The 26,783-nt window shown below is 40.8% G+C and overlaps 1 protein-coding gene across 2 annotated transcripts in view; it reads right to left on the bottom strand.

Moving 5' to 3' along the window:
* Nucleotides 1-26,783, bottom strand: part of LOC126274083 (protocadherin-like wing polarity protein stan) — a 358,480-nt gene that overhangs the window by 160,367 nt on the left and 171,330 nt on the right. For both annotated transcript variants that reach the window (XM_049977080.1, XM_049977081.1), the window contains exons 21-23: nucleotides 22,010-22,279; nucleotides 8,036-8,201; nucleotides 1,077-1,202 (exon numbers count right to left, since the gene is read on the bottom strand). In XM_049977080.1, the coding sequence (XP_049833037.1) occupies nucleotides 1,077-1,202; nucleotides 8,036-8,201; nucleotides 22,010-22,279 (562 nt within the window). The remainder of the gene's footprint in view (nucleotides 1-1,076; nucleotides 1,203-8,035; nucleotides 8,202-22,009; nucleotides 22,280-26,783) is intronic.

The following is a 26,783-nucleotide window of genomic DNA, read 5'->3' on the forward strand; positions in this document are numbered from 1 at the left end:
TTTTAACAAAAGAAATATATTATTAAATAGTATGTTCTTTCCAAACAATGTTTTCTGGCTTGAAAATTGTGCAGAGGAACTGAATTTAGCTTTTGCTAGTCTCCATACTTTTAAGACTTTAGTCTTTTCAAACTCTATAAGAAGTGGCTTCAGTATCACTAACAGTTCAATTGTAGTCCACCTGCTTACTGTAATAACTGAAAGATGTAACATGCTGATAGCACAAAAACCCTGCTTCTGAAGGGACAATGGTGAACCTACATATTGACAAGGATTTAACCAGTAATATTTTATAATCAGCGAGTCAAATTTTCTTTAAAGAGACGAAGATAATGTTTGTCTCTTTGTTCTCTTGAAATGAAACCAGCTTATTCTTTTACATAAATTACTACAGACAGACAAATGAGGTCTCCAATTTAAAATTTTGTAGCAGTCAGCTTGCTAACAGGATGGCCCATGTCCACCTAGCCTGGTATCAATTAAGTATACACAATGTTTTGCATGGGTGAAAGGTGCATGGAGTGATGGGTGTACCACCCTTCCCCTCCTAGTGCCACGGTGAAGAATGGTTGTGCTCTTTCTACAAGCAGGCCAATAGACAGGTCATGGGTTTGCACCACAGACTTTTTCGCTAAACATTAGTCTCAAGCAAAAAGATTTTGTGTGTGTGTGTGTGTGTGTGTCACTAAACATTAGTCTCAAGCAAAAAGATTTTGTGTGTGTGTGTGTGTGTGTGTGTGTGTGTGTGTGTGTGTGTGTGTGTGTGTGTACTGTACACTGCTGGTATTCAATTTTTATTCTGTATTTTGTTCATTTTTCATAGTTCTTAGTCATCTCCAGAGTCTGTCGAGTGTCTTTACTATTTATTTTTCCCCCTCTTTTATCTTCCTGTCATTTCTCCGATAGCAAAAGTGTCAATATTCCTCTTGCATACTTTATCAGTGATGATATAATTCTTTGTCAATGGACATGGAATAATCATGTCTCTTGAATCTTGTAGCTATATCTTTATCCCTTCATCACTCCTTGCCCCCACCCCCATACGCACATAGAGAAACTTTACATTGAAAACCTACCTGTATATTGACTAGAATTGCACTGGCAATGGTAACCATGGGGGAGATTATTGTCTTTGATGCACCGAGCTGAATTGGCACAGGGATTCATCTCACATACTCCAACACATGATGTACCAACATATCCTGTAAATAAAAACCAATTATGAACTATATGTATTGGAATGATACTGAAACCTTATGTTTAATGCTATGTAGAAATTAACTTAAATGTTGGAAATGAATTTTTGTTATACCTATTCTCTAAGAGCTATTTAAAAATAAACTATTTCTACAATAGACAAACTGAAAGTATAAAAATTCAGTGTGGAACTTCCTTTACTGTGCTGGTTCAAAGAAGTCATAGTTACAAAATAGAAATTACCATTTATTATTTCTTCTCTGAAGTAGATCTTTTTCACACCTATAACTTTTGTACCACCAAATGATCTTGATAATGCCTGCAGTATTTTACAACTAAAAATGATCAATTAATCCCATGTTTTCAAAATTAATTTGTTATAAATTATCTGCCATTCCTTTAATTAGTTTGTCTGTTAATTACATGAATTCAAAGTTTATGAATACACATGTATTCTGTTGGCTTTAAAACATCCCCATATCTAATGAAGCAAGTAATCTGTATAAGTTTCAATGGAAATGCGCAAATCAATGTACATGATATTGCTTATGATGCCTCAGAATGAAAATGATAATGAAAGTGAAGTTTCCCACATAGAGTACAAATATATTTCTATGTGAGGCAGTCGAATAGACTCGGCTTACCATCTGCTGAAATGGAAAGCTAGACGAATGGAGACAAAGTAATCATCAAACACTAAACCTCTAGTATCATGATTGTCATGCAGTTCTTCTCCTTTAGAAGATGCAAATACAAAGGAAAATTTGTTACTTTTAATTCTTTTTCTTATTAATATGTCTCTCCTGTCCTGAGTTTCCATTATCTAAAAATTTCTTGGATACTTATATCTTGTAGATTCTTCTGACAAATTGTTTTGGATCTTAACCTTAAACAGTCCTCCTTCAAAAGTCTTGATGATCGAAACATGATTAGAAGTTTTCAAACAATAGTAAGCTGAAATCAGGTGACTTTAAACACACACTTCCTGCACATCAATGTCAACAATCCAATTTGGTGCTAAATGAAAGACCAATGAATATCATATTGCAAAAATAAAATTTTATAGTTTAATATGCCTCCTCAATAGTGGGTGGGGGTTGGTGATTGAGGGTGGGGTGGGGTGGGGTGGGGTGGGGTGGGGTGGGGTGGGGTGGGGTGGGGGCATGGGGGCAAGACATATTATTGACTTGCTGATACCAAGATGAACTTGCACTACAACAAACATGATGTTACTTGCTACATATTTAAGACCACTCATACAACTGATTTGATGTTACACTAAGATTTTAGCTTGGCAATCTACCAGAAATGTCAGAATCTGCCAACAATCAATAAAGCTAACAAAATCTGTTGCCTATGGGTACCACACATTAGCCTGGGTTTGTAATCCTCACAGCAAAAAGGAAGGAGAATCTGAATTTAATTACTTTTTTGTGATAATGTCATTAGAGAAATCCTGGGGGACATAAAATTTCTGAGATTTAGGGGATTAGTGTGGTTTCAGCTCTCAGAGACTGCAGATGTGTATGTGTGTGTGTGTGTGTGTGTGTGTGTGTGTGTGTGTGTGTGTGTGTGTGTACTGCTGACAAAGGCCTTAATGGCCGAAAGCTTTAACTGTGTGAATCTTTTTGTTGTGTCTATTGTGACTCAGCATCTTCGCTACATGGTTGTTGTTGTTGTTGTCTTCAATCCTGAGACTAGTTTGATGCAGCTCTCCATGCTACCCTATCCTGTGCAAGTTTCTTCACCTCCCGGTACCTACTGCAACCTACATCCTTCTGAATCTGCTTGGTGTATTCATCTCTTGGTCTCCCTCTATGATTTTTACCCTACACACTGCCCTCCGATGCTAAATTTGTGATCCCTTGATGCCTCAGAACATGTCCTACCAACCAGTCCCTTCTTCTCGTCAAGTTGGGCCACAAACTCCTCTTCTCCCCAATTCTATTCAATACCTCCTCATTAGTTATGTGATCTACCCATCTAATCTTCAGCATTATTCTGTAGCACCACATTTCGAAAGCTTCTATTCTCCTCCTGTCTGAACTATTTATTGTCCATGTTTCACTTCCATACATGGCTACACTCCATACAAATACTTTCAGAAACGACTTCCTGAAACTTAAATCTATACTCGATGTTAAAAAAATTTCTCTTCTTCAGTAACGCTTTTGCTCCCCACATAGCAAAACTCCTTTCCTACTTTAAGTGTCTCATTTCCTAATCTAATTCCTTCAGCATCACTCAACTTAATTTGACTACACTTCATTATCCTCGTTTTGCTTTTGTTGATGTTCATCATATATCCTCCTTTCAATACACTGTCCATTTCATTCAACTGCTCTTCCAAGTCCTTTGCTGTCTCTGACAGAATTACAATGTCATCGGTGAACCTCAAAGTTTTTATTTCTTCCCCATGGATTTTAATACCTACTCCGAATTTTTCTTTTGTTTCCTTTACTGCTTGCTCAATATACAGATTGAATAACATCGGGGAGAGGCTACAACCCTGTCTCACTCCGTTCACAACCACTGCTTCCCTTTCACGCCCCTCGACTCTTATAACTGCCATCTGGTTTCTGTACAAATTGTAAATAGCCTTTCGCTCCCTGTATTTCATCCCTGCCAACTTTAGAATTTGGAAGAGAGTATTCCAGTCAACATTGTCAAAAGCCTTCTCTAAGTCTACAAATGCTAGAAACATAGAAGAAAGATTAAGGAAAGGCAATCCTAAGATAAGTCGTAAGGTCAGTATTGCCTCACGTGTTCCAATATTTCTACGGAATCCAAACTGATCTTCCCCGATGTCGGCTTCTACCAGTTTTTTGCGTTAGTATTTTGCAGCTGTGACGTATTAAACTGATAGTTCGGTAATTTTCACATCTGTCAACACCTGCTTTCTTAGGGATTGGAATTATTATATTCTTCTTGAAGTCTGAGGGTACTTCACCTGTCTCATACATCTTCCTCACCAGATGGTAGAGTTTTGTCAGGACTGGCTCTCCCAAGGCCTTCAGTAATTCTAATGGAATGTTGTCTACTCCCAGGGACTTGTTTTGGCTCAGGTCTTTCAGTGCTCTGTCAAACTCTTCATGCAGTATTGTATCACCCATTTCATCTTCATCTACATTCTCTTCCATTTCTATAATATTGTCCTCAAGTACATCGCCCTTGTATAGACCCTGTACATACTCCTTCCACCTTTCTGCTTTCCCTTCTTTGGTTAGAACTGGGTTTCCATCTGAGCTCAAGAGCTCATATTCATACAAGAGGTTCTCTTTTCTCCAAAGGTCTCTCTTATTTTCCTGTAGGCAGTATCTATCTTACCTCTAGTGAGATAAGCCTCTACATCCTTACATTTGTCCTCTAGCCATCCCTGCTTAGCCATTTTGCACTTCCTGTAAACCTCATTTTTGAGACGTTTGTATTCCCTTTTGCCTGTTTCATTTACTGCATTTTTATATTTTCTCCTTTCATCAATTAAATTCAATATTTCTTCTGTTACCCAAGGATTTCTAGCAGCCCTCGTCTTTTTACCTACATTATCCTCTGCTGCCTTCACTACTTCATCCCTCAGAGCTACCCATTCTTCTTCTACTGTATTTCTTTCCCCCATTCCTGTCAATTGTTCCCTTATGCTCTCCCTGAAACTCAGTACAACCTCTGGTTTAGCCAGTTTATCCAGGTCCCATCTCCTTTAATTCCCACCTTTTTGCAGTTTCTTCAGTTTTAATCTACAGTTCATAACCAATAGATTGTGGTCAGAGTCCACATCTGCCCCTGGAAATGTCTTACAATTTAAAAGCTGGTTCCTAAATCTCTGTCTTACCATTATATAATCTATCTGATACCTTTTAGTATCTCCAGGGTTCTTCCATGTATACAACCTTCTTTCATGATTCTTAAACCAAGTGTTAGCTATGATTAAGTTGGGCTCTGTTCAAAATTCTACTAGGCGGCTTCCTCTTTCATTTCTTAGCCCCAATCCATATTTACCTACTATGTTTCCTTCTCTCCCTTTTCCTACACTCAAATTCCAGTCACCCATTACTATTAAATTTTCGTCTCCCTTCACTATCTGAATAATTTCTTTTATTTCGTCGTACATTTCTTCAATTTCTTCGTCATCTGCAGAGCTAGTTGGCATATAAACTAGTACTACTGTAGTAGGTGTGTGCTTCGTATCTATCTTGGCCACAATAATGCGTTCACTATGCTGTTTGTAGTAGCTTACCCGCATTCCTATTTTCCTATTCATTATTAAACCTACTCCTGCATTACCCCTATTTGATTTTGAGTTTATAACCGTGTAGTCACCTGACCAGAAGTCTTGTTCCTCCTGCCACCGAACTTCACTAATTCCCACTATATCTAACTTTAACCTATCCATTTCCTTTTTTAAATTTTCTAATCTAGCTGCTCGATTAAGGGATCTAAAATTCCACGCTCCAATCCGTAGAACGCCAGTTTTCTTTCTCCTGATAATGACATCCTCTTGAGTAGTCCCCGCCTGGAGATCCAAATGGGGGACTATTTTACCTCCGGAATATTTTACCCAAGAGGACGTCATCATCATTTAACCATACAGAAAAGCTGCAGGCCCTCGGGAAAAATTACGGCTGTAGTTTCCCCTTGCTTTCAGCCGTTCACAGTACCAGCACAGCAAAGCCGTTTTGGTTATTGTTACAAGGCCAGATCAGTCAATCATCCAGACTGTTGCCCTTGCAACTACTGAAAAGGCTGCTGCCCCTCTCCAGGAACCACACGTTTGTCTGGCCTCTCAACAGATACCCCTCCGTTGTGGTTGCACCTACAGTACGGCCATCTGTATCACTGAGGCACGCAAGCCTCATCACCAATGGCAAGGTCCATAGTTCATGGAAAGGGGGGCGGGGGGTGGAGGGGGGGGGCTATATGGTTAGTAGCAACTTTCCTTCCTGGCATTGTGACACATGAATTACCCACTGACATAACTGAATCAAAATTTAATAACTGGACAAGGGACCATAATTATAATGTCTATCCTTGGTACAGGTGGGTGAGCGTGATAAAAGCATAGTTACGAGAATAATTTACACATATTTCCAATGTCTGCAAGTATGGTTCTTGAATTACAGGAAGAACATGGAAAAATAGCTACAAACACCAGTAAAATCTCCAAAGTGCTTAATGAAAGCAACTAGATGGCTGTGAGACATTAAAACTGTGCTACTGCCTCCAGAAAGAAGTTATCTAACATTGCGTCCCTACCACATCGTGATTTGCAATGCTGGCCTATTTTTGCAGCTTGACTGCAGAAAGCAGTGGCAGCAGTGGCTAGAGACTTTGAGTTCAGCCTGCTTTCTGCAGTCAATGCTAAGATGGAGACATATTTTTATATGACAGCAAGGCTCCCTCCATGAGTTTAATCTTCCATCACCTAGTAGCATGTATTCTCTGTCTTAATGCTCTGAAACATGGCTGTTTGTTCTGCAGCAGGAATTTCACTGGTCAATGGCAAGTTCTGCCCACTGATAATTCAATAACATGGTTAAACAAATTTCTATTCTTGCAGATTTCATGATTATCAATGAATAATGATATAATTTATAAGCATCAACCAATAACTAATGAGGAGGTACTGAATAGAATTGGGGAGAAGAGGGGTTTGTTCCACGACTTGACTAGAAGAAGGGATTGGTTGGTAGGACGTGTTCTGAGGCATCAAGGGATCACCAATTTAGTAGGGCACCGTGGAGGGTAAAATTCATAGAGGGAGACCAAGAAATGAATACACTAAGCAGATTCGGATGTAGGTTGCAGTAGGTACTGGGATATGAAGAAGCTTTCACAGGATAGAGTAGTACGGAGAGCTGCATCAAACGAGTTTCAGGACTGAATACTACAACTACAACAACAACAACAACAACAACAACAAGGGTGCCGTGGTGTGACGAGGAAGCCAGAATACTACTTCCACTCCATGATATAATTCTGAAATGGACCTACTGAAAGCTTTACCCATAGACCTGATTGAGAAAGCATGGGTTCTCTGTAAAATAGCACTATGTGAATAGGAATGCTTGTTTTAAAAGTTAGAACGTAACACTCTTCCACTGTGTGGCTACTGAGGCAACAGCATTTCTCACATTGGCCTCTGTGACTGCTGAGACAACAGTGTTTTTTCATGATGTCCTCTGGAGAGTGACTACCGGCTACATTTTTATCTTTGTAAAAGGATTCTTCAAACAGTACCATTTTTTTGTGGCAGACAGCTGTCCCTGTAAACTGCCTGGAGTGCAGGGAATGGAGGACACAAATGCCGTGTTGGTTATCTGGACTGAAACCCAGCTTTGGACTCTTAAAAAGTATATGGCCCTGCCCATTCTTTTATAAAATTTCCTCCCATTTGCCAGCCAGCTCAAAGGCTTTCAACACTGCAGTCACTCGGCATCATAAAAGAGAAAGTCAAAGAAAGCAATACAATAGACAGCCACTGGTGGTACTGAATGCTGTCTATAGTTATGAATTAGCGTAACAAAATGACAAATTGATCAAGAGAATATGCATATGATATCCTGAAACATGATGTGTGACAGTTCCTGCTGTGTAACAGTAGCAATGTATACTTTTCATAATATTTTTGCACTGCATGATCATTTAAAACCATTGAAATTCAAAGTACACATGAAAAATGGGTGGTTCTTTCTTCTTAACAAACATGATAGATTCATTCACCATTTTTATTTTAGATAATTTTAATAACTCTTAGTAAATAAAATGAAACTCTTGAATTCATATGTATTCTCAGCATAGCTGTTTAATATGGCAACACCTTTTACAAGCTAGTACCACTCACCTAAATCACACTGACACCGAAACTGCTCCCAGTCAGCTACACATGTGCTATGAGGTGGACATTTATCTTTCTGGGCACAATGATCCACACCCAGACATCCCTCAGCCACATTTTCCTTTTCCGTGGGCCTTTGCAGTGTTGATTGTGTTGTTCCAACTCTCACATCCTGCAAATATTATTCAGAAAGATATTAAAGTTATGAATCACAAATCGTATAAAAAGAGCTAATAATAACAATTATCAAGGATAATGCAACAGTGTTTATAAATTATATCACACACACACACACACACACAAGCAAGCACACCTCATGCACACACGATCACCACCTCCACCATCTTGAGGATGGGGATTGGGGGGGGGGGGGGGGGTTGTGAAAGAGAAGGGACAGCAGTGTACAGGTGGGGGAGACAGATAAGCAAAAAAGGAGAGGAGTGGGAAAGAAAGATGGGCAGATGCATTTGCAGAGGGTGGCAAAAATAAACAGGACTTGAGATGAGTATGGGGAGAAGATGATAGGGCAAAGTGGGCGGAAATTGTTGGGTGGAGGGTGAGGGGACAATATGTTACTGTATGTTGAGGTTGGAATAATTATGGGAGCAGAGAATGTGTTGTAAGAATAACTCCCATCTGTGCAGTTCCAGCTGGTGGTGGAGGGAATGATCCAGATGACTCGGGTAGTGAAGCAGCCATTAAAATCCAGTGAGTTATGTTCAGCTGAATGTTCTGTCACAGGGTGGTTTACTTTACTCTTGGCCACAGTTCGGCAGTGGCCCTTCATTCTGGTAGACATTTGGTTGGTATTCATACTGATATAAAAAGCTGTGCAATGACTGCAGCACTGGTAAAAGACGTGGCTGCTTTCACAGGTGACCCGACCCCTGATGGGGCAGGGTAAACCTGTGACAGGACTGGAATAGGAAATGTTGGATAAGAGGACTGGGCAGGTTTTGCACCTGGATCTTTCACAGGGATATGATCTTTGTGGCAAGGGGTCAGAATTGGGGTCAGAATTGGGAGCAGCATAGGAATGGACTAAGATGTTGTGTAGGTTGTGTGGGTGACGGAATATCACTTAGGGGTGTCAAGGATCTCTGGTAGGATGCCCCTCATTTAAGGGCATAATGACAGGCAATCAAGGCCCCTGAAGAGGATGCAGTTCAGTTTTTCCAGTCCGGGGCGGTACTCGGTGATGAAGGTGAAACTCCAATGTGGCTGATTTTTGGGGTAGTAGGGCAACTGGGGGTGAGGGGAAATGGCGCAAGAGATCTGTTTGTCAACTAGATCTGGGGATAGTGCCTGTCTGTGAAGGCTTTACTGACAACAGTCAGCTTATTTGAGCAAGGAAGTTCTCGTCACTGCAAATACACCAGCCGGGGTGGCCAGGCTGTGTACGAGAGATTTTTTGGTGTGAAAGGGATGGCAGTTGTCAAAATGCAGGTACTGTTGGTGGTTGGTGGGTTTACTGTGGACAGATGTGCACATGGAGCCATCAGAGAGAAGGTAGTCAATATCTAGGAAGGTGACATCTTGGGTTTAGGAGGACCATGTGAAGCGAATGGGAGAGGTGTTGAGGTTGTGAAGGAATAAAGATAGGATGTCTTGGCCCTGAGTTCAGATCATGAATATATCATCAGTGAACCTGAACCAGACTAAGGGTTTGGTGTTTTGGGAGGCTAGGAAGGTCTCCTCTAGATGGCCCATAAAATGTTGGCAGAGGAGGGTGCCATACTGGTGCTAATGGATGGATGGATGGATGGATGGATGGATAGATAAGATAGATAGATATCCAGCGATCACAGGCCCTGCAGACCAATCGCTGCTTCCACAAACTGCCTCCATTCCTTCCTATTTTGCGCCCGGTTCCTCCACGTGTCTTCAATTCCCAGGGCTGCTAAGTCCTTCACCAGGTCGTCGATCCAGCGCTGCATTGAGCGTCCAATCGGGCTTTTGGTGTTTGTTTTCCCCTCTAGAGCCATCTTCACCTGTCTTCCATCTGGCATACGGGCTACATGGCCCACCCATTGTATTCTTTTGCTCTTTATCTTCTGTAGGATAGTTGGTTGTCGCATCAGAAGGTAGATTTACTCATTTTTCTTCCTCCTCCATTCTCTGTTTTGTCTTGATTCACTTTGAGCCCTACCTTCTATGCATAACTGTCCATTTTCTGGTACATTTCTTTAAACTCGTGTTTTGATTCACTTAGTAGTACTATGTCATCTGCATATGCGAGACAATTGAAGTTACCATCCATCTCTACTCCAGCCCACGCCTGTTGCGTACACTCTATTACTTTATCTCAGATTACATTGAACAGAACACATGCAGATTCGTTTACATACCTTCTCTTCAAATGTTCTGGATTAGGATAATGTTAGTAATGTGTATGAGAAATGAGGTAGAGGGTTTGGAGTTCAACAGATGATGGGAAGGGTAGCGTTCAATAGCGGTAAGAAAATGGGCATGAGGGATGTTGACGTATAGGGATGTACAGGGGTAAAGGGGTGAGGGTGATGGGGAGTCGGTGAAGGAAGTGGTTGGTGTCTTTCATGTGGAAGGCTAGATTAGGGGAATTGTTTGGAGATGTTGGTCAGTGAGGGCCAAAACTCTTTCAGTGGGGGCACAATAACCAGCCACAGTGGGATGTCCAGGATTGTTATGTTTGCAGATTTTGGAGAGCATGTATAAGGTGTGTGAGGTGTCATGGGTGAGGAGGGAAACGGATTCAGGTGAGATTTTATGGGTAGGGCCTAAGCGTTTATGCAGGGAGGTTCTGTTGGACTTCTGGGATGGGATCACTCTGGCAGAGTTTATAGGTGCAGGAGTAAGATAATTGGCGAAGGCCTTCTGCCAGGTCATTCATTCATTTCTGTGTCCGGTCAGCATTTCCAAGAAATAGTAGCTGTGATAGCTTTGTCATTTCCTTTATAAACATCCAGGAGGTGGCACACAAGTACGTGGCTCGGATCTTCTTCAGCCCTGCAGTCGCAAGAGGTGTGTGCGCTTGCTGGAAGGATTCCCCATTTCTTCAGGTTGGTTTTGCATCGGAGGACGTCCACTCTTAGGTGGCTGAGGCACCTCCATACAGGATATTGTAGGTTTGCACCAGGAAACATCTGTGAGGAGTGAGTCCTTCCGTGTTGCAAAACAAATTGCCTCCAGTGCTTCCTCCAGTGGCACAGTCGTAGCAAGGAAACACCAGTGGGATTTAAAGCTGGATCTTACTGTCTGGTGACCACACAGAAGATGTTGGCAGTCATCTCCTGGCTTGTTCTCTCACTGTCTGTAGCAATGGCCATCCAGATACTGAGTGGGGCTATTCCAACAATCGGATTCAATTTCTGCACTGGTGTTGGCTTCAAGCATCCTGAGATGATCCTTGCAATATCATTGACCTCAACATTGACTTGCTTAGCATGAGCTGAAGCATTCCACACAGAAGCAGCACACTCAGCAGCTGATACACAAAGCCCAAGTGCAGAAATCCTCAGTAGGTGTGGATTTGCTCCCCAGCTGCTGTCAATCAGCTTCTTAAGTATCCCATTGCAAGCAATGACTTTCTGTTTCAAGTTTAGACACTGCTGCCTGTATGATCGAGCCCTGTCCAGTGTGACACCTAGGTAGACTGGTGTTGAGCAATGTTTCAGTTGCTCTCCCCACCATGTGACGTCCAGTTTTTGCTGCACTTCCCTGTTTAGTAAGTGGAAGGCGCTCACTTGAGTTCTACTAGGATTGGGCTTCAGGTGGTTATCACTGTGATTCATAAAATTGTTGGTGGAACTTTTGTCTGCAGGTAGGATTTTTAAGTCACGATTTGTTTTGAGGTTGTGTATGGCTGTTCTTTCTTCTACTGAAGGGTGGGTGTTCTGAAGAAGGGACATGCGGATGGATGATGAAGCTAAGATGGAGGTAAGGAATTCCTGGAAGGTGACCAGTGGGTGGTTAGGTGGGAGTGGGGAGGATCAATGTTGGAAGATGGTGTGAAATGGAAGAGGCAGAGTTCAATGTTCAAATTAACATGGTTTAGGGTTGAGGGATTAGTGGCAAAGAAGTGTTTCCTTTGGAGGGGTCAGAAGAAGGCAAGTAGGTCTTTGACAAGTCCAGTATGGTTGGATACGACTGAAACTTCTGTGGAACTGGGGGTTTTGGTGGAAAGTTGGCAGGGAGTTCTGAGAGATTTGGTAAGTCAAAAAGATCAGCTGGACAGTGTTTATCTGCTATGCTGGGTGGACAAGGAGGAACACTGTGGGTACAACAGGGATTGGACAGTGGTGACCCGAGGCAGCAGTGAGATGATAGCAAATTGGATAACTTATGGAGGTAGTGTCTGGAATGCTCCTCCAGATGGTCAAAAGCAAGGGTTACAATTTCAGACATGTGATGTGTGGAGTACAGATTGCAGAGTGTAAGTATCTCACAGAGGGAGCACAAGTGGTTCTGGGATGCCTGTGTCATGGTGATGTGTTTTTACAGCAGCAGTTTTGTGAGGGCAACAGATTGATTGAATCTTAATTAAATAAATAAATAAATAAATAAATAAATAAAACAGCAGTAAACAACTGACAATTGGATGTCAAGAGATCATTAATATGAAGCTCTCCAGAAAGTATTTTACGTATTTTAGTATATGTTAACTAAATGGGTTTCTCTGTGATCCACGTAATTATTATATGATAATCACCATCTACCTTCTAGGGTGCGACATGTTATTACAGAAACTAACAACAGATGCTCCAGCATCACATGAGAAAGGAAAAGTCAAAACAAAAGATACAAGTTAGCACACTTAGTGTCATGGTTAAACTATCAAGGAAGATAAAACTAAGAATTATTACACTTATACAGTAATACAATGGCCTTGATTTTGATACAACATACAACTAGAGTGAAGAAGGGTGCACTTGGTAATAATGTTGTTGTTATCGTTATATTGTTGTTATATTCAGTCCAGAGACAAGTTTGATGCAGCCCGCCATACTACTCCATCCCGTGCAAGCTTTTCACTTCCCACTACCTACTGCAACCTACATCCTTCTGAATCTGCTTAGTATATTCATCTCTTGGTCTCCCTCTACGATTTTTACCCTCCATGCTTCACTCCAGTACTAAATTGGTGATCCCTTGATGCCTCAGAACATGTCCTACCAACCAATCCCTTCTTCTAGTCAAGTTTTGCACAAATTTCTCTTCATAATTCTGTAAGTACCTCCTCATTATTTATGTGATCTACCCATCTAATCTTCAGCACTCTTCTGTAGCAACACATTTTGAAAGCTTCTATCCTCCTCTTCTCTATACTATTTATCGTCCATGTTTCACTTCCATACATGGTTTAAGTATCTCATTTCCTAATCTAATTCCCTAAGCATCACCCAATTTAATTTGACTACATTTCATTATCCTCATTTTTCTTTTGTAGATGTTCATCTTATATCATTCTGTTCAACTGCTCTTGCAGGTCCTTTGCTGTCTCAGACAGAATTACAATGTCATTGGCAACCTCCAAGTTTTTTATTTCTTCACCGCAGATTTTAATTCCTACTCCAAATGTTTCTTTTGTTTCCTTTACTGCTTGCTCATTATACAGATTGAATAACTTTGGGGATAGGCTACAACTTTGTCACACTGCATTCCCAATCACTGCTTCCCTTTTATGCCCCTCAACTCTTGTAACTGCCATCTGGTTTCTATACAAATTGTAAATAGCCTTTAGCTCCCTGTACCCTGCCACCTCCAGAATGTGAAAGAAAGTATTCCAGTCAACATTGTCAAAAGCTTTCTCTAAGTCCTCACATGCTAGAAACATAGGATTGCTTTTCCTTAATCTATCTTCTAAGATAAGTCGTAGGGTCAGTATTACCTCACGTGTTCAAACATTTCTACAGAATACAAACTGATCTCCCATGAGGTCGGCTTCTACCAGTTTTTCCATTCATCTGTAAAGGATTTGTGTTAGTATTGTGCAGCTGTGGCTTATTAAACTGATAGTTCGGTAATTTTCACATCTGTCAACACCTGCTTTCTTTGCGATTGGAATTATTATATTCTTCTTGAAGTTTGAGGGTATTTCGCCTGTCTCACACATCTTGCTCACCAGATGGTAGAGTTTTGTCAGGGCTGGCTCTCCCAAAGCTATCAGCAGTTCAAATGGAATGTTGTCTACTCCCGGGGCCTTGTTTCGAGTCTTTCAGTGCTCTGTCAAACTCTTCACGCAATATCATATCTCCCATTTCATCTTCATCTACATCCTCTTCCATTTCCATAATATTATCCTCAAGTACATCGCCCTTATATAGACCCTCTATATACTCCTTCCACCTTTCTGCTTTCCCTTCTTTGTTTACAACTGGGTTTCCATCTGAGCTCTTGATGTTCATACAAGTGGTTCTCTTATCTCCAAAAGACTCTTTAATTTTTCTGTAGACAGTATCTATCTTACTCCTAGTGATACATGCCTATACATCCTCACATTTGTCCTCTAGCCATCCCTGCTTAGCCATTTTGCACTTCTTGTCGATCTCATTTTTGAGACGTTTGCATTCCTTTTTGCCTGTTTCATTTAACGCATTTTTATATTTTCTCCTTTCATCAATTAAATTCAATATTTCTTCTGTTACCCAAGGATTTCTACTAGCCTTCGGCTTTTTACCTACTTGATCCTCTGCTGCCTTCACTACTTCATCCCTCAAATCTACCCACTCTTCTTCTACTGTATTTCTTTCCCCCGTTCTTGTCAGTCATTCCCTAATGCTCTCCCTGAAACTTTCTACAACCTCTGGTTCTATCAGTTTATCCAGATCCCATCTCCTTTAATTCCCACCTTTTTGCAGTTTCTTCAGTTTTAATCTACAGTTCATAACCAATAGATTGTGGTCAGAGTCCACATCTGCCCCTGGAAATGTCTTACAACTTAAAACCTGGTTCCTAAATCTGTGTCTTACCTTTATATAATCTATCTGAAACCTTCCATTGTCTCCAGGCCTCTTCCATGTATACCTCCCCCTTTCATGATTCTAGAACCAAGTGTTAAGTATGATTAAGTTATGCTCTGTGCAAAATTCTACCAGGTGGCTTCCTCTTTCATTTCTTACCCCCAATCCATATTCACCTACTATGTTTCCTTCTCTTCCTTTTCCTACTATTGAATTCCTGTCAACATGACTATTAAATTTTTGTCTCCCTTCACTGTCTGAATAATTTCTTTTTCTCATCACCTATACATTTCATCAATCTCTTCATTATCTGCGGAGCTAGTTGGCATATAAAACTGTACTACTGTGGTAGGTGTGGGCTTCGTGCCTATCTTGGCTACAATCATGCGTTCACTATGCTGTTCGTAGTAGCTAACCTGCACTCCTTTTTTAATTCATTATTAAACCAGCACTATTGCTGGTATCAAAAGTGAGATGAGTGGAACTGAATGGAAATTGATCAGTTATACATTCAGGTGGTGAGGTTCGGTGGAAGAGGCACAGTAAGGACGGGGTGGACTGAGAAAGGGAGAAAGGGAGAGAGGGAGGTGGGAGGGAAGGGGTGGAGAGAGAGAGGGGGGAGAGAGGGTGGGAGAGATTGGGGGAAGAGAGAGGTGGGAGAGATTGGGGGAAGAGAGAGGTGGGAGAGATTGGGGGAAGAGAGAGGTGGGGGAGAGAGAGAGAGAGAGAGAGAGAGAGAGAGAGAGAGAGAGAGAGAGAGAGAGAGAGAGAGGGAGGGAGGGAGGGAGGGAGGGAGAGGGAGAGAGAGAGGGAGAGAGAGAGGGAGGGAGAGAGAGAGAGAAAGAGGGGGGGGGGATCAATTTGTATGGCACGTAGTAACTGGTAAAGATGTTGTCATGTTAGGAAAATTAATTCACAGGCAATTAATATGACTAAATAATTTATCCCTTGCATAGCAATGCAGATTTCTTGGCCAACTTGCAGGGTAGATTCATGTCTTGCAATTTTCTGATAGTGACTGTACATCCCAAGGAAAAAGGGAATTTCTCCCCACCACTGTTACAGACCACAATAATAAGATACATCTGTCAATGAGAAACAAGTGCCAGTTCATTATGGAGTTCACTAAAGAGTACATTGTTGGACTGCTAGAACCATGTTCAATATTTTTATATTAGTACCTACCTATGGATAAAGAGTGCTCTGAAACTGACTGAAACAGCACAAGGAGCCCACACGCACATTATACATTATATGCAAAAACTAGATGCAGCACATCACCCACCTGCATCTAGAGTCTAATTAAAATTACTTGATAGCTGACACGTCACATTCTGGAGCTGGTTTCCTCCAATCAGAGCACTCAGCATCACACCTGAACCATTTGCTGCTGCCAAACTGCCACAACAATTGGTCAGTTTGCTTCCAATTCCTTGTCCAGCATGCTTTATTGATGTGTTTATTTCCTGAACCACAGCCCTGGCATTTATTCACACACACACACACACACACACACACACACACACACACACACACACACACACACACACACACAAAACAATGCTAATGAAAAATACACATTTCATACAAACCACTGATTAAACAGTACTCAATATTTCTGCACAAGACGTGATTCAGTGGCACATATACAGTGAGCATCATTACTAAGATCAGCTTATATCAGATAAGCTTCACACGAAATTGTGTGAAGCCCAATTTATGAAGGCTGCATTCATCACCACAACTGGCTGACCATGCTCATAAATGTAAAAACGTAATTCAGTATTGTAGCATAGAGCAATGGATAGCTTATTAACCTGCTATGTTGAAGATAATAGGCTCGAATCTTGCAACATGCAATGATTTTTTTTAATCTAATCAAAAGACTCTGATTATCATTATTTATTAGTTAACTGGTTTAAATGTAATCTTTTTTGTGTGTAATTCTTGTCACATCATTTTCATCATTTTACTGACTTTTTTAACTGCTCATATTTTTCTTTCTATTATTCTTTTTTCATCTGTGTTGCCTACAATCTGTAACCAAGTATGAACAAGGACTACTCATTGGTTGGTAATGAAGCAGCTCATATAGCCAGTATGATGATGCTTTCTGGTAACTAATGATAGTAAGAAATTACAGTTTGCTTTTAGCACTGAAACTGATTTTTTTATGTTTTGTGTTTGCCTATGGAGGTTGTCTTTACTCGCAGAGAACAATGCAATTGTGATTTTAGTTCTGCCTCAATTTGTTGACTGTGGCTTTCTCAGATACACAGCATATCATATGGCTGTAGTTAGCTTAATATACAAGTTTAAATTCAGAGCAACAAAATATATCACATGCCGCGGTTCAGTCATTGATCACTTAAAATCATCTGTCGACAGAGCATTTCACATTTCTGACATATCTTGCGGCAGCCACTTCCAACACTGCTCCATGTTACACATTAACAGCATTTACGAAGTGACCCGCTATGTTGTGTCACCTTTCCACCACCTGGCTCCAGTACCAACACAAGCAGGAGTGATCTGAAAGAACTGCACCCAATTCTTCTTTAGCCAAAGCCAATGGTGTGTGGAATATTGCATTCTGGGCCCTTGGTGCCACACCAGACTCTTCTCTAGCCAACGCCAATGGTGAGTGGAGTACTGCATTCCGGGCCCTTGGTACTAGGCTGTCGGGACTGTACACATCCCTCCACCCAATGTCCCCCTTTTCACCACTCTTTTGAGGCAGCTTTTCCATCCTTATTTGCAACATTTTCATTTATTCAATTAAATGTGCTATCAATGTCATGATTCATGTGACAATAATAGGACTGGGGGAGAGTTTAGTAGGGTGAGTAGCTGTTCTCATAACTAACATATTTAACTGGCCAATTAATTTTTATATTTAAGCCATAATTTTTTTCAAAGAGAGGACAGAAATTCAGAAATGAAGTGCTACACACCATTCGCAGTAAATGTAGATAGTGGCCAAAAGTTGTTAATGTAAGTAAATCACAAAAATTAAAAAGAATCAGGGTTAGAAGAGCTCACAATGTCGACTGGACACTATGTCATTCTCTGCCAAAGGTGTAATTAAATGCACTAAGAGGGGGAGGCAGAACGGGGAGGTGGTGGGTTCACAACACTTAAAGGAGATAACACAGCAATCTGATTTTGTAATTTTTTATATTTATGGTACATAATGTACACAACACATATATCAACCCCAGAAAGTATGTCAATGAAAAATTTAAAAATTCTTGAGCAAATCAACTTTGAACATTTTCTGAGTGCCTGTGATACCCTAAAGTAAGATTGACTTTTCAACAGGGAGCATGGTGATGTAGTAGAATACTTGTCTGCCACATGCCACATGAGCAGGAGCAGTCTGGGTTCGATTTTTCGCCATGGAAAACTTTTACACAAAGATGCACATTCTATGTGCATTTCCGTGAAGAGTAAAATACATAATGAAGGAAAAAGTTAATTTGTGGCAATTTTCTTTAACTGTCACAAACTTTATTTAACAATATTTTATAGCACATCAGTAATTAAGAATGGATATTTGCAATTAAAACTATCTTTTTGTGTGTGATACGTAATTAGAAATAAGAAGATGGGCATTCTTCATAAAAATGACACTTAGACATGTCAATCAGCACACATTCTATGAATTTTATATTTAAACTTGGCTGGAAGAAAAAAGAGAGGGAGGGAGGAAGGGAGACAGGGGAAGAGGGGGAGAGGGGAGGGGAAAAGGGGAAGAGCAGGAGGGAGAGAGAGAGAGAGAGAGAGAGAGGGGGGAGAGGGGGGGAGGGGAGGGAGGGAGGGAGGGGGGGAGGGAGGGAGGGAGTGAGGGGGAGAGGGAGAGAGGAGGGGCAGAGGAGGGGCGGGATGGGAGGGGACGGGGAGATGGGGAGGGGAGGGGGAGATAGGAGGGGAGGGGGAAGGGAGGGGAGAGAGGGAGGGGAGGGGAGAGAGGGAGGGGAGGGGGAGAGGAGGGAGGGGAGGGGAGAGAGGGAGGGGAGGGGGGAGAGAGGGAGGGGAGGGGGAGAGGGGAGAGAGGGAGGGGAGGGGGAGAGAGGGAGGGGAGGGGAGAGAGTGAGGGGAGGGGGAGAGAGGGAGGGGAGGGGGAGAGAGTGAGGGGAGGGGAGAGAGGGAGGGAGGGGGAGATAGGGAGGGGAGGGGGGAGAGGGAGAGGGAGGGAGGGGAGAGGGGGAGGGGAGGGGAGGGGGAGAGAGGGAGGGGAGAGGGAGAGAGGGAGGGGAGAGAGGGAGGGGGAGAGGAGGGGGAGGGGGAGGGGAGAGAGGGAGGGGAGGGGGAGAGAGGGAGGGGAGGGGGAGAGAGGGAGGGGAGGGGGGATTGGGAGGGGAGGGGGAGAGAGGGAGGGGAAGGGGAGAGAGGGAGAGGAGGGGGAGAGAGGGAGAGGAGGTGGAGAGAGGTAGGGCAGGGGGAGAGTGAGGGGAGAGGGAGAGAGGGAGGGGAGAGAGGGAGGGAGGGGAGAGAGGGAGGGGGAGGGGAGGGGAGAGAGGGAGGGGGAGGGGGAGAGAGGGAGTGGAGGTGTGGGGGTGGGGAAGTGTGGGGCGGGGTGGGGAGGGGAGGGGAGAGGAGAGGTGGGTAGGGGAGGGGAGAGGTTGGTAGGGGGGGAGAGGTGGGTAGGGGAGGGGAGAGGTTATGTAGGTTATCATGGAGCAGCTGAGTGACATAGGGCTTGCAGTCACCATAAATAGTTTTTAACGACGTGGAGTCAGTTTGGCAACTACACAATGAGAGTTTCAGCATCACTATTATATCCCACCTTGTGTTAAAATCATGTTACCACATGCAATTGCAATTTTGTTAAAAGACTAGTTCAGCCTTGAAGAAAATGTCTAATGAGGTTGCATGGTCTGTAGAAACCCACAAAAACACTAATATATATTAAGGTGCCATAGAGTCCTTGTTGCTGTAAGTGAAAACTTGTTTCAACATTGCAACTCAAATGTCTGAGCATCCCCATCTGGCTCAATTTCATCCACACAAACTTGAGACCATGCAGCGAATGAATCCTAATGAATGTGTCCTGCATCTACTTGTTTGTGAAAAATTGTTGTATAGTCAGTGAGAATCCAAATTTGTTCAAGTTTCTGTATGTCCAACGGAGTCCATTTCCACTTAAATTTTGCTGCCACAACAAATACTTTCCTAATTTAAGAATCTGATATTACTAATGATTTGTGTTATGAGAGAAACATTAAATGCATATATTTTAGCTATTACCTAACAAATAGCTGTTACAGGTCAACAGCACAAGAGGTAGCATGGCCTCTCTTTTTATTTCTTCAAATAATGTTCCCTTCTGCTTTGATACATATGATAAATGTGTGGCTCAGAGGGCAAGTGTTAAATTACACATTTAAAGATTCAGATTTCAATTCTCTGTTTGTCCTAGATTTTTCTGTCAGTTATCACCTCTTTCATTTACATAAAAAATTTGTACATGTGAAAAATATCAAGTTGTACCACAGTTCAAGGCCCTCACTTAACTGTAAGAGATAGGAAATGTCAGTTCAATAATTTCAGGAAGGCAAGGACAAACCACCTATAATATAAAAAAAACCATGGCTGGTAAAGCACTGAGGTGTCCTTCAGGTAGAAGGGTGGAAAATCAGGATTTAAATCAAATTAGATTTGCTTACATTAGTACTTGTTACATAGGTCATGAATACGACACTTCGGAATGATGTGGAACGTGTCAGGTTAATAAAAGGTGTCTATACAAGATATTACATTAGACAAAATATTACATGACACTCAATATTTTGTAGGTTGGGGAATTACCCACTTACTATATCCAAAAATTTATCTAATGAGTAGAAGGAGTTGCTATTAAGATATTCTTTTAATTTCCTTTTAAATGCTATATGGCTATCTGTCAGACTTTTGATGCTATTAGGTAAGTGACCAGACTTTTGTGGCAGCATAATTTACTCCCTTCTGAGCCAAATTTAGATTTAACCTTGAGTAGTGAAGATCATCCTTTCTCCTAGTGTTGTAGCCATGTACACTGCTATTACTTTTGAATTCGTTCAGATTGTTAATAACAAATTTCATAAGTGAATATATACATTGTGAGGCTACAGTGAAGATTTCTAGCTCTTTAAATAAGTGTCTGCAGGATGATCTTGGATGAGCTCCAGCAATTATTCTGATTACACGCTTTTGTGCAATGAACACTCTTTTGCTCAATGATGAGTTACACCAGAATATGATGCCATACGAAAGCAGAGAATGAAAATAGGCATGGTAAGCTAATTTACTCAGATGTATATCGCCGAAATTTGCAATGACCCTAACAGCATAAGTAGCTGAACTCAAACGTTTCAGCAGATCCTCAGTGTGTTTTTTCCAGTTCAACCCCTCATCAATGCATACACCTAGAAATTTTGAATATTCTACCTTAGCTACCGATTTCTGATTGAAGTCTATATTTATTAATGGGGTCATTCCATTTACTGTGTGGAACAGTATATACTGTGTTTTGTCAAAGTTTAATGAGAGCCCATTTGCAGAGAACCACTTAATGATTTTCTGAAAAACATGGTTTACAATTTCACCAGTTAATTCTTGTTTGTCGCGTGTGATGGCTATACTTGTATACTGTACACTTTTAAATTGTTAAAGGCGTCATTAGTGTGTGAACACAAGCCCCCAATGGAGGAGGAAGTTGGCTGTGCCCCTTTCAAAGGGACTCTCCTGGAATTTACTTTAAGTGATTCAAGTAAATCATGTGAAACCTATACTTGGCTGCCTTCCTCATGAATACAAGTACTGTGTCCCACCACACTGTCACCTCACTCCATCTTTAGATAGAGAACAGCTTTATTTTATTGACCTATCAACAGTGTTTGTAGATGACAGCAAGTAGATATGTTTACTGCACACAATATAAAAAGTGAAATAGCTATAATGGAGGCAACATGAACCAGAAATCTGGTGAACAGCAGCCCCTGAGAAAGATCATGCTTTAAAGATTATATTATAACATTATAATCAGGCAAATTTTAATTACCTGTATGCACCCTTCAAAATATGCCAAATCTGTTGTCAGACTCCCGAATGACAAATCAGGTCCTCCAATTTGTATTCGATTAACATAGAGTCCTTGAATTTTACTGCTGATTGGCACTGTTGTCTCTCTCTGCCCATAGTCCAAGTTAATCCATACTTCACCACTCATCCATTTTATTTCCACATGATGCCATTTTCCATCACTCACATAACCATTTGGAAGCACAACCTTCTCTCCATTATAGCTGTAGTGTACAAATCCTTCTGAAAGCTGAGACATAAAAATATTTTCTGGTTAACAAGTACTTGTACACAAAGATAAACTATTTCCTCTATTCTCCATGAATAAAGAAACTGTGGCTCCAGAAGCTAGAAGTACTGTCACATACTTTTTTTGTTTGTCTGAGGGTATTTTTGTTTCATCATTACAATTGCAATTTTTCTCACCAAACGCATTTCGCTTTATTGAAATAGAGCATCATCAGTAGTCTGTAATTAAAGACATTTACAATTGGATTCATTTTCTACATCAAAAAACAGTTTGTTAAAAAGTTGTTGGCTTTCGCTTACGGTAATTTTTTGTTTGGTTGTTAGTTCCTCTCTTTATGAGGCACTGATAGTTGTGGTCTAATTTTATGCTGCTTTGCAGAATTATGCATTTGAAATTTAACAGGGCACACTTTCATACACTACTGTTCACTGTTAATTTTTATACCTGTAAATGTGTATCCTGTTTTGTAATGTTGCCAACACTGTCAATAGTTTTTCTTTGATCTATTCTTTTAATGTGATTTCCTCAGTTGTTTTATGTAATGTCTGGTTTTCAATATTTGTTTTGCCATTGAACAATTGTCTATTTTGTATAAATGCTCTTTGTACGTGAAAGTTTCATTGGAAAGGAATGAGGTATCCATCTCTACTGATTCTGATGATGTTCATATCTTTTTCAACTGTGGTTGGTCTGTCATATTCCTGTACACGATGGTCTGCAAATGTTGAATGGTTTTCACCATATTTCCATGATCTGTTGTGTTCTCTATATCTTGTGTCAAACATCCTGCCAATCATTCCAATGCATTATTTTTCACAGTCTCTGCACCTGAGCTGATAGATACCAAATTATTAGTATCTGTCTAGTTTTAATTTCAGTTTTGGGATGTGTTTTTGTATTGAGTTGTTTGTTTTGTAAGCAATGTTTATGCCCTGTTTTATTATAATATGTTACCTATTTTATGTGTGAATTTATGATGGAAGGTCATTGCAGACTTTTTTTTTTTTGGGATTGCGCGGTTTGTATGTGTTGATGTGGTACGGTTATGATTTTTTTTTTCTTTATCTTTCTGTTTAGTTGGCCTACCACTGTTTCTTTGTATCCATTTTAGTGCTATATGTTTTATAATGGCCAGCTCTTTTTGGTAATCAGAAGTGTTTAGGGGGATCCTGTTCAGTGTTTTTAACTTGGATCTGATTGTGACCCATTTCTGATTCTGTGGATGGTTTGAGGGTGTATTAAGATAGTGTCACTTGTTGTGGGTCTTCTTTATATAAATGGTGAACAACAGTGTGCAAAATTGTGATGTATTAAAGGAGCCAAAAACATGCTATCAGACGGCATTTCCTGATTAAACAAAAATACAAGAAGAAAATTACCACAAGTAAAAACCAACAATTTATTAATGGACTTTTTTATCTACAAAACACATCAAATTGTAAATATCTTTACTTACAGACCACTGGTGATGCTTTATTTCAATAAAGTTAAACACGTCTGGTGAGAGAAAAGCAGGCATTTCCTGTAGTTTTAACAAAAATACCCTCTGATATTGTAAAGCAACTACAGACAATGTGGCCACACATTGATGACTTTTTCGTATCTCTCTCAACTGTTCTGGAAGTCCCATTTCCTGAAGACAAGGTTACAGTACCTATCTCTAAGTGAATTCAATAAATTTTTAAATAAGTTGTCCATTCTTTGACATAAAGTTATGTACTCCATGCACATTAGTAAACAACTACAACATAAACAAGTTTAGAACAATAGTAATGGTATGCAATAATGCTGTAGTTTTAGAGAAGGTAAGCTGTCAATTATGACTACTGCATTGTAAATATTTACCAATATGTCCCAGAGAGACTAGCATCTGACACCACCATTACAAAAGTTATTACTAACAAATCACTGATTTTGTCATTCTACATTAACTGAAACCGTTGAAATCTCCCCCTTTCTCTCCTTGGAGTACTTAATTTGCTTGCTTGAAAATAAAATTCCTATTGCCATGCCAAAGTGCGTTTTAATTTAAATAGTAGTAGTAGTAGTAGTAGTAGTAGTATAATCTTCTGGCCTCCATCAATTTAGTTGAGATCAGCTTATATGCCATGTAAATCATATGAATGTACTTGACTGTACAAGATAAAGTATAATTACTTGCCCTGCATAAGATAATGATGAAAATTTTGAGTTTGACACTCAAAAATAATATTACAATCATTTAACAAAATTCTATTGAAGCTAGTCAAGGACATCTAACAAAATTACCTTCAATCAATGATGCCAAATTAAAAAGCCACAAAATTGAAGAACTGGTAAAGCAGTCTCGTAATAGATGGAACAAAGTGTGAACCCTAGAGACAGTTACATTTGTGTGTACATAAATGAATGTGAGACTAGCAAAAATACAAGACTGACTCCAAATGAACCATAATCTCTCTTCAACAATAGTCCATATTAGCTATCATTTTCGGTCAGCTACATACTTTTCAACCACATAAAAATTAATTGCATAAGCACAGCAATGACATTTTAAAAAATGCATAAGAAACTGCAGGAAAGGTTGTGTCAAATCACCTATATTTGATGTGTACAATGAAATACAATTACTAAACAGCAGCAAATGGAAACATGTAGAAATATGAAAAATATACTGATCAGCAAAACATTATGACCTCCTACCTAATGGCTGAAATGTCCACCTTTCGCACAGATAGCAGCGATGCATCATGGCATGGAAGCAGTGAGAGCTTGGCAGGTCACTGGAGGGAGCTGGCATCATATCTGCACACACAAATCACCTGATTCCTGTAAATTTGGGGGGAGGGGGGGGGGGATGAGCTCTGATGCCACATTCAATCACATCCCAGACGTGTTCAATGGGTTCAGATCTGGCAAGCTGGGGTCCAGCAAATCAACTGGAACTCGCCACTGTGTTCCCCGGACCACTCCATCACACTCCTGGCCTTGTGACATGGCATATTATCTTGTTGAAAATGACAGTCGTGAGGAAACATTACTGTGATGAAGGGTTGAACGGTTTACACTGTCTGCAACTAGTGTATGATACTCTTTGCTCAACACAATGCCTTGAAAGAGCTCCACTGGGCCCATGGATGAGCATATGAATTTTCCCCAGACCATAATGGAGCACTCACCAGCTTATCTCTGCCCAGCAGTAAAGGAGTCACGGAGCTGTTCCCCAGGAAAACAATGAAACTGTGCCTTCCCATCGGCTTGATGAAGAAGGTGTTGGGATTCGTCAGACCCACAATGGTCCACCACTGCACTAATGTCTAGTGCCGATGGTCATGGACACATTTCAGTCATAGCTGCTGATGTCGTGGTGTTAACAATAGTACATAAATGGGTCATTGGCTGCAGAGGCCCATCACTAGGAGTGTTCAGTGCATTGTGTCTTCAGGTACACTTGTACTCTGCCCAGCATTAAAGTCAGATGTTAGTTCCACCACAGTCTGCTGCCTGTGCTGTTTTACCAGTCTGCTCAGCCTATGATATCCAACATCTGTAATGAAGGGTGGACGCCCAACCCCATGACGTCTGGGAGTGTCAAAACCTGGGGTTCGCTATGTGTTTAAGATATTCCCCACAACACTCCTTGAACACCCAGCAAATCGTGCAGTTTCCCATATGTTTGTGCCAAGTGTCTGGGCCATCACAATCTCCCCTAAGACAAAACTCAGATAGATTCCCAATTCTACACACGGACAGCACTCACTGATGCTACATGTACTGTGTGTTTGTTTCACTACAGTCATTCCTCGTCAGGTGACGCTGCTAGGATGGGTTTTACTTGTAGTAGGTTGGTCGTCATAATATTCTGGCTGATGAGTGTATGTAACTTCTGGAATCAGGCACACTGTCTTCTGGCAGGATAGAGGAAAAGATGGTAGAAAGTGAGAATCTTAAGCCTTAACAAACCACAAGAAAAGCCACCAGAATCCCAAGTGAGCCTTACTGAACAGGATGAGAGGAAAATTGGGTTGTTGGCACCAGATTAGCTTTGAAAATTATGTAACTAAGAGCTAGCAGAGAGTGCAGAAATACAGTTACAGATAAATGGAAATGAGGTAAAAAGAAGAGAGAAAAAACTGAGTGCAGGAAATATGGTTCAGAAGGAGCAGAAATAAATAAATTAAAAGGAAAGGAAACAGTAAAAGAGGAAAGTAGAAAAGGAGCAGTAAAGTTAACTTAAACTCAATCTGAAAAACTATTTTACAGCTTCTACAATTCCATCAGTTGCCATTTAGAGAGAAAAACAAGTCTATCCATATTACAAATATTCTCAGTTCACTGATTACTAAAATAGAGTTATTATTTGAAATTCCATGTGATTTAACAGCCTGTTGTAAGTTCTTCAACTGGACGCCATGTCAGCAATTTGCACTCCCTCCCACTTTAGAAATCATATAGGGAAAAGGTGACAGAGTTTAATGGTGAATGTTAATCATGAGTCAGTCCTGGTGAATTTTTCCATCACGAA

Source organism: Schistocerca gregaria, chromosome 1 (genome assembly GCF_023897955.1).
Source record: "Schistocerca gregaria isolate iqSchGreg1 chromosome 1, iqSchGreg1.2, whole genome shotgun sequence".
Classification (NCBI taxonomy): domain Eukaryota; kingdom Metazoa; phylum Arthropoda; class Insecta; order Orthoptera; family Acrididae; genus Schistocerca; species Schistocerca gregaria.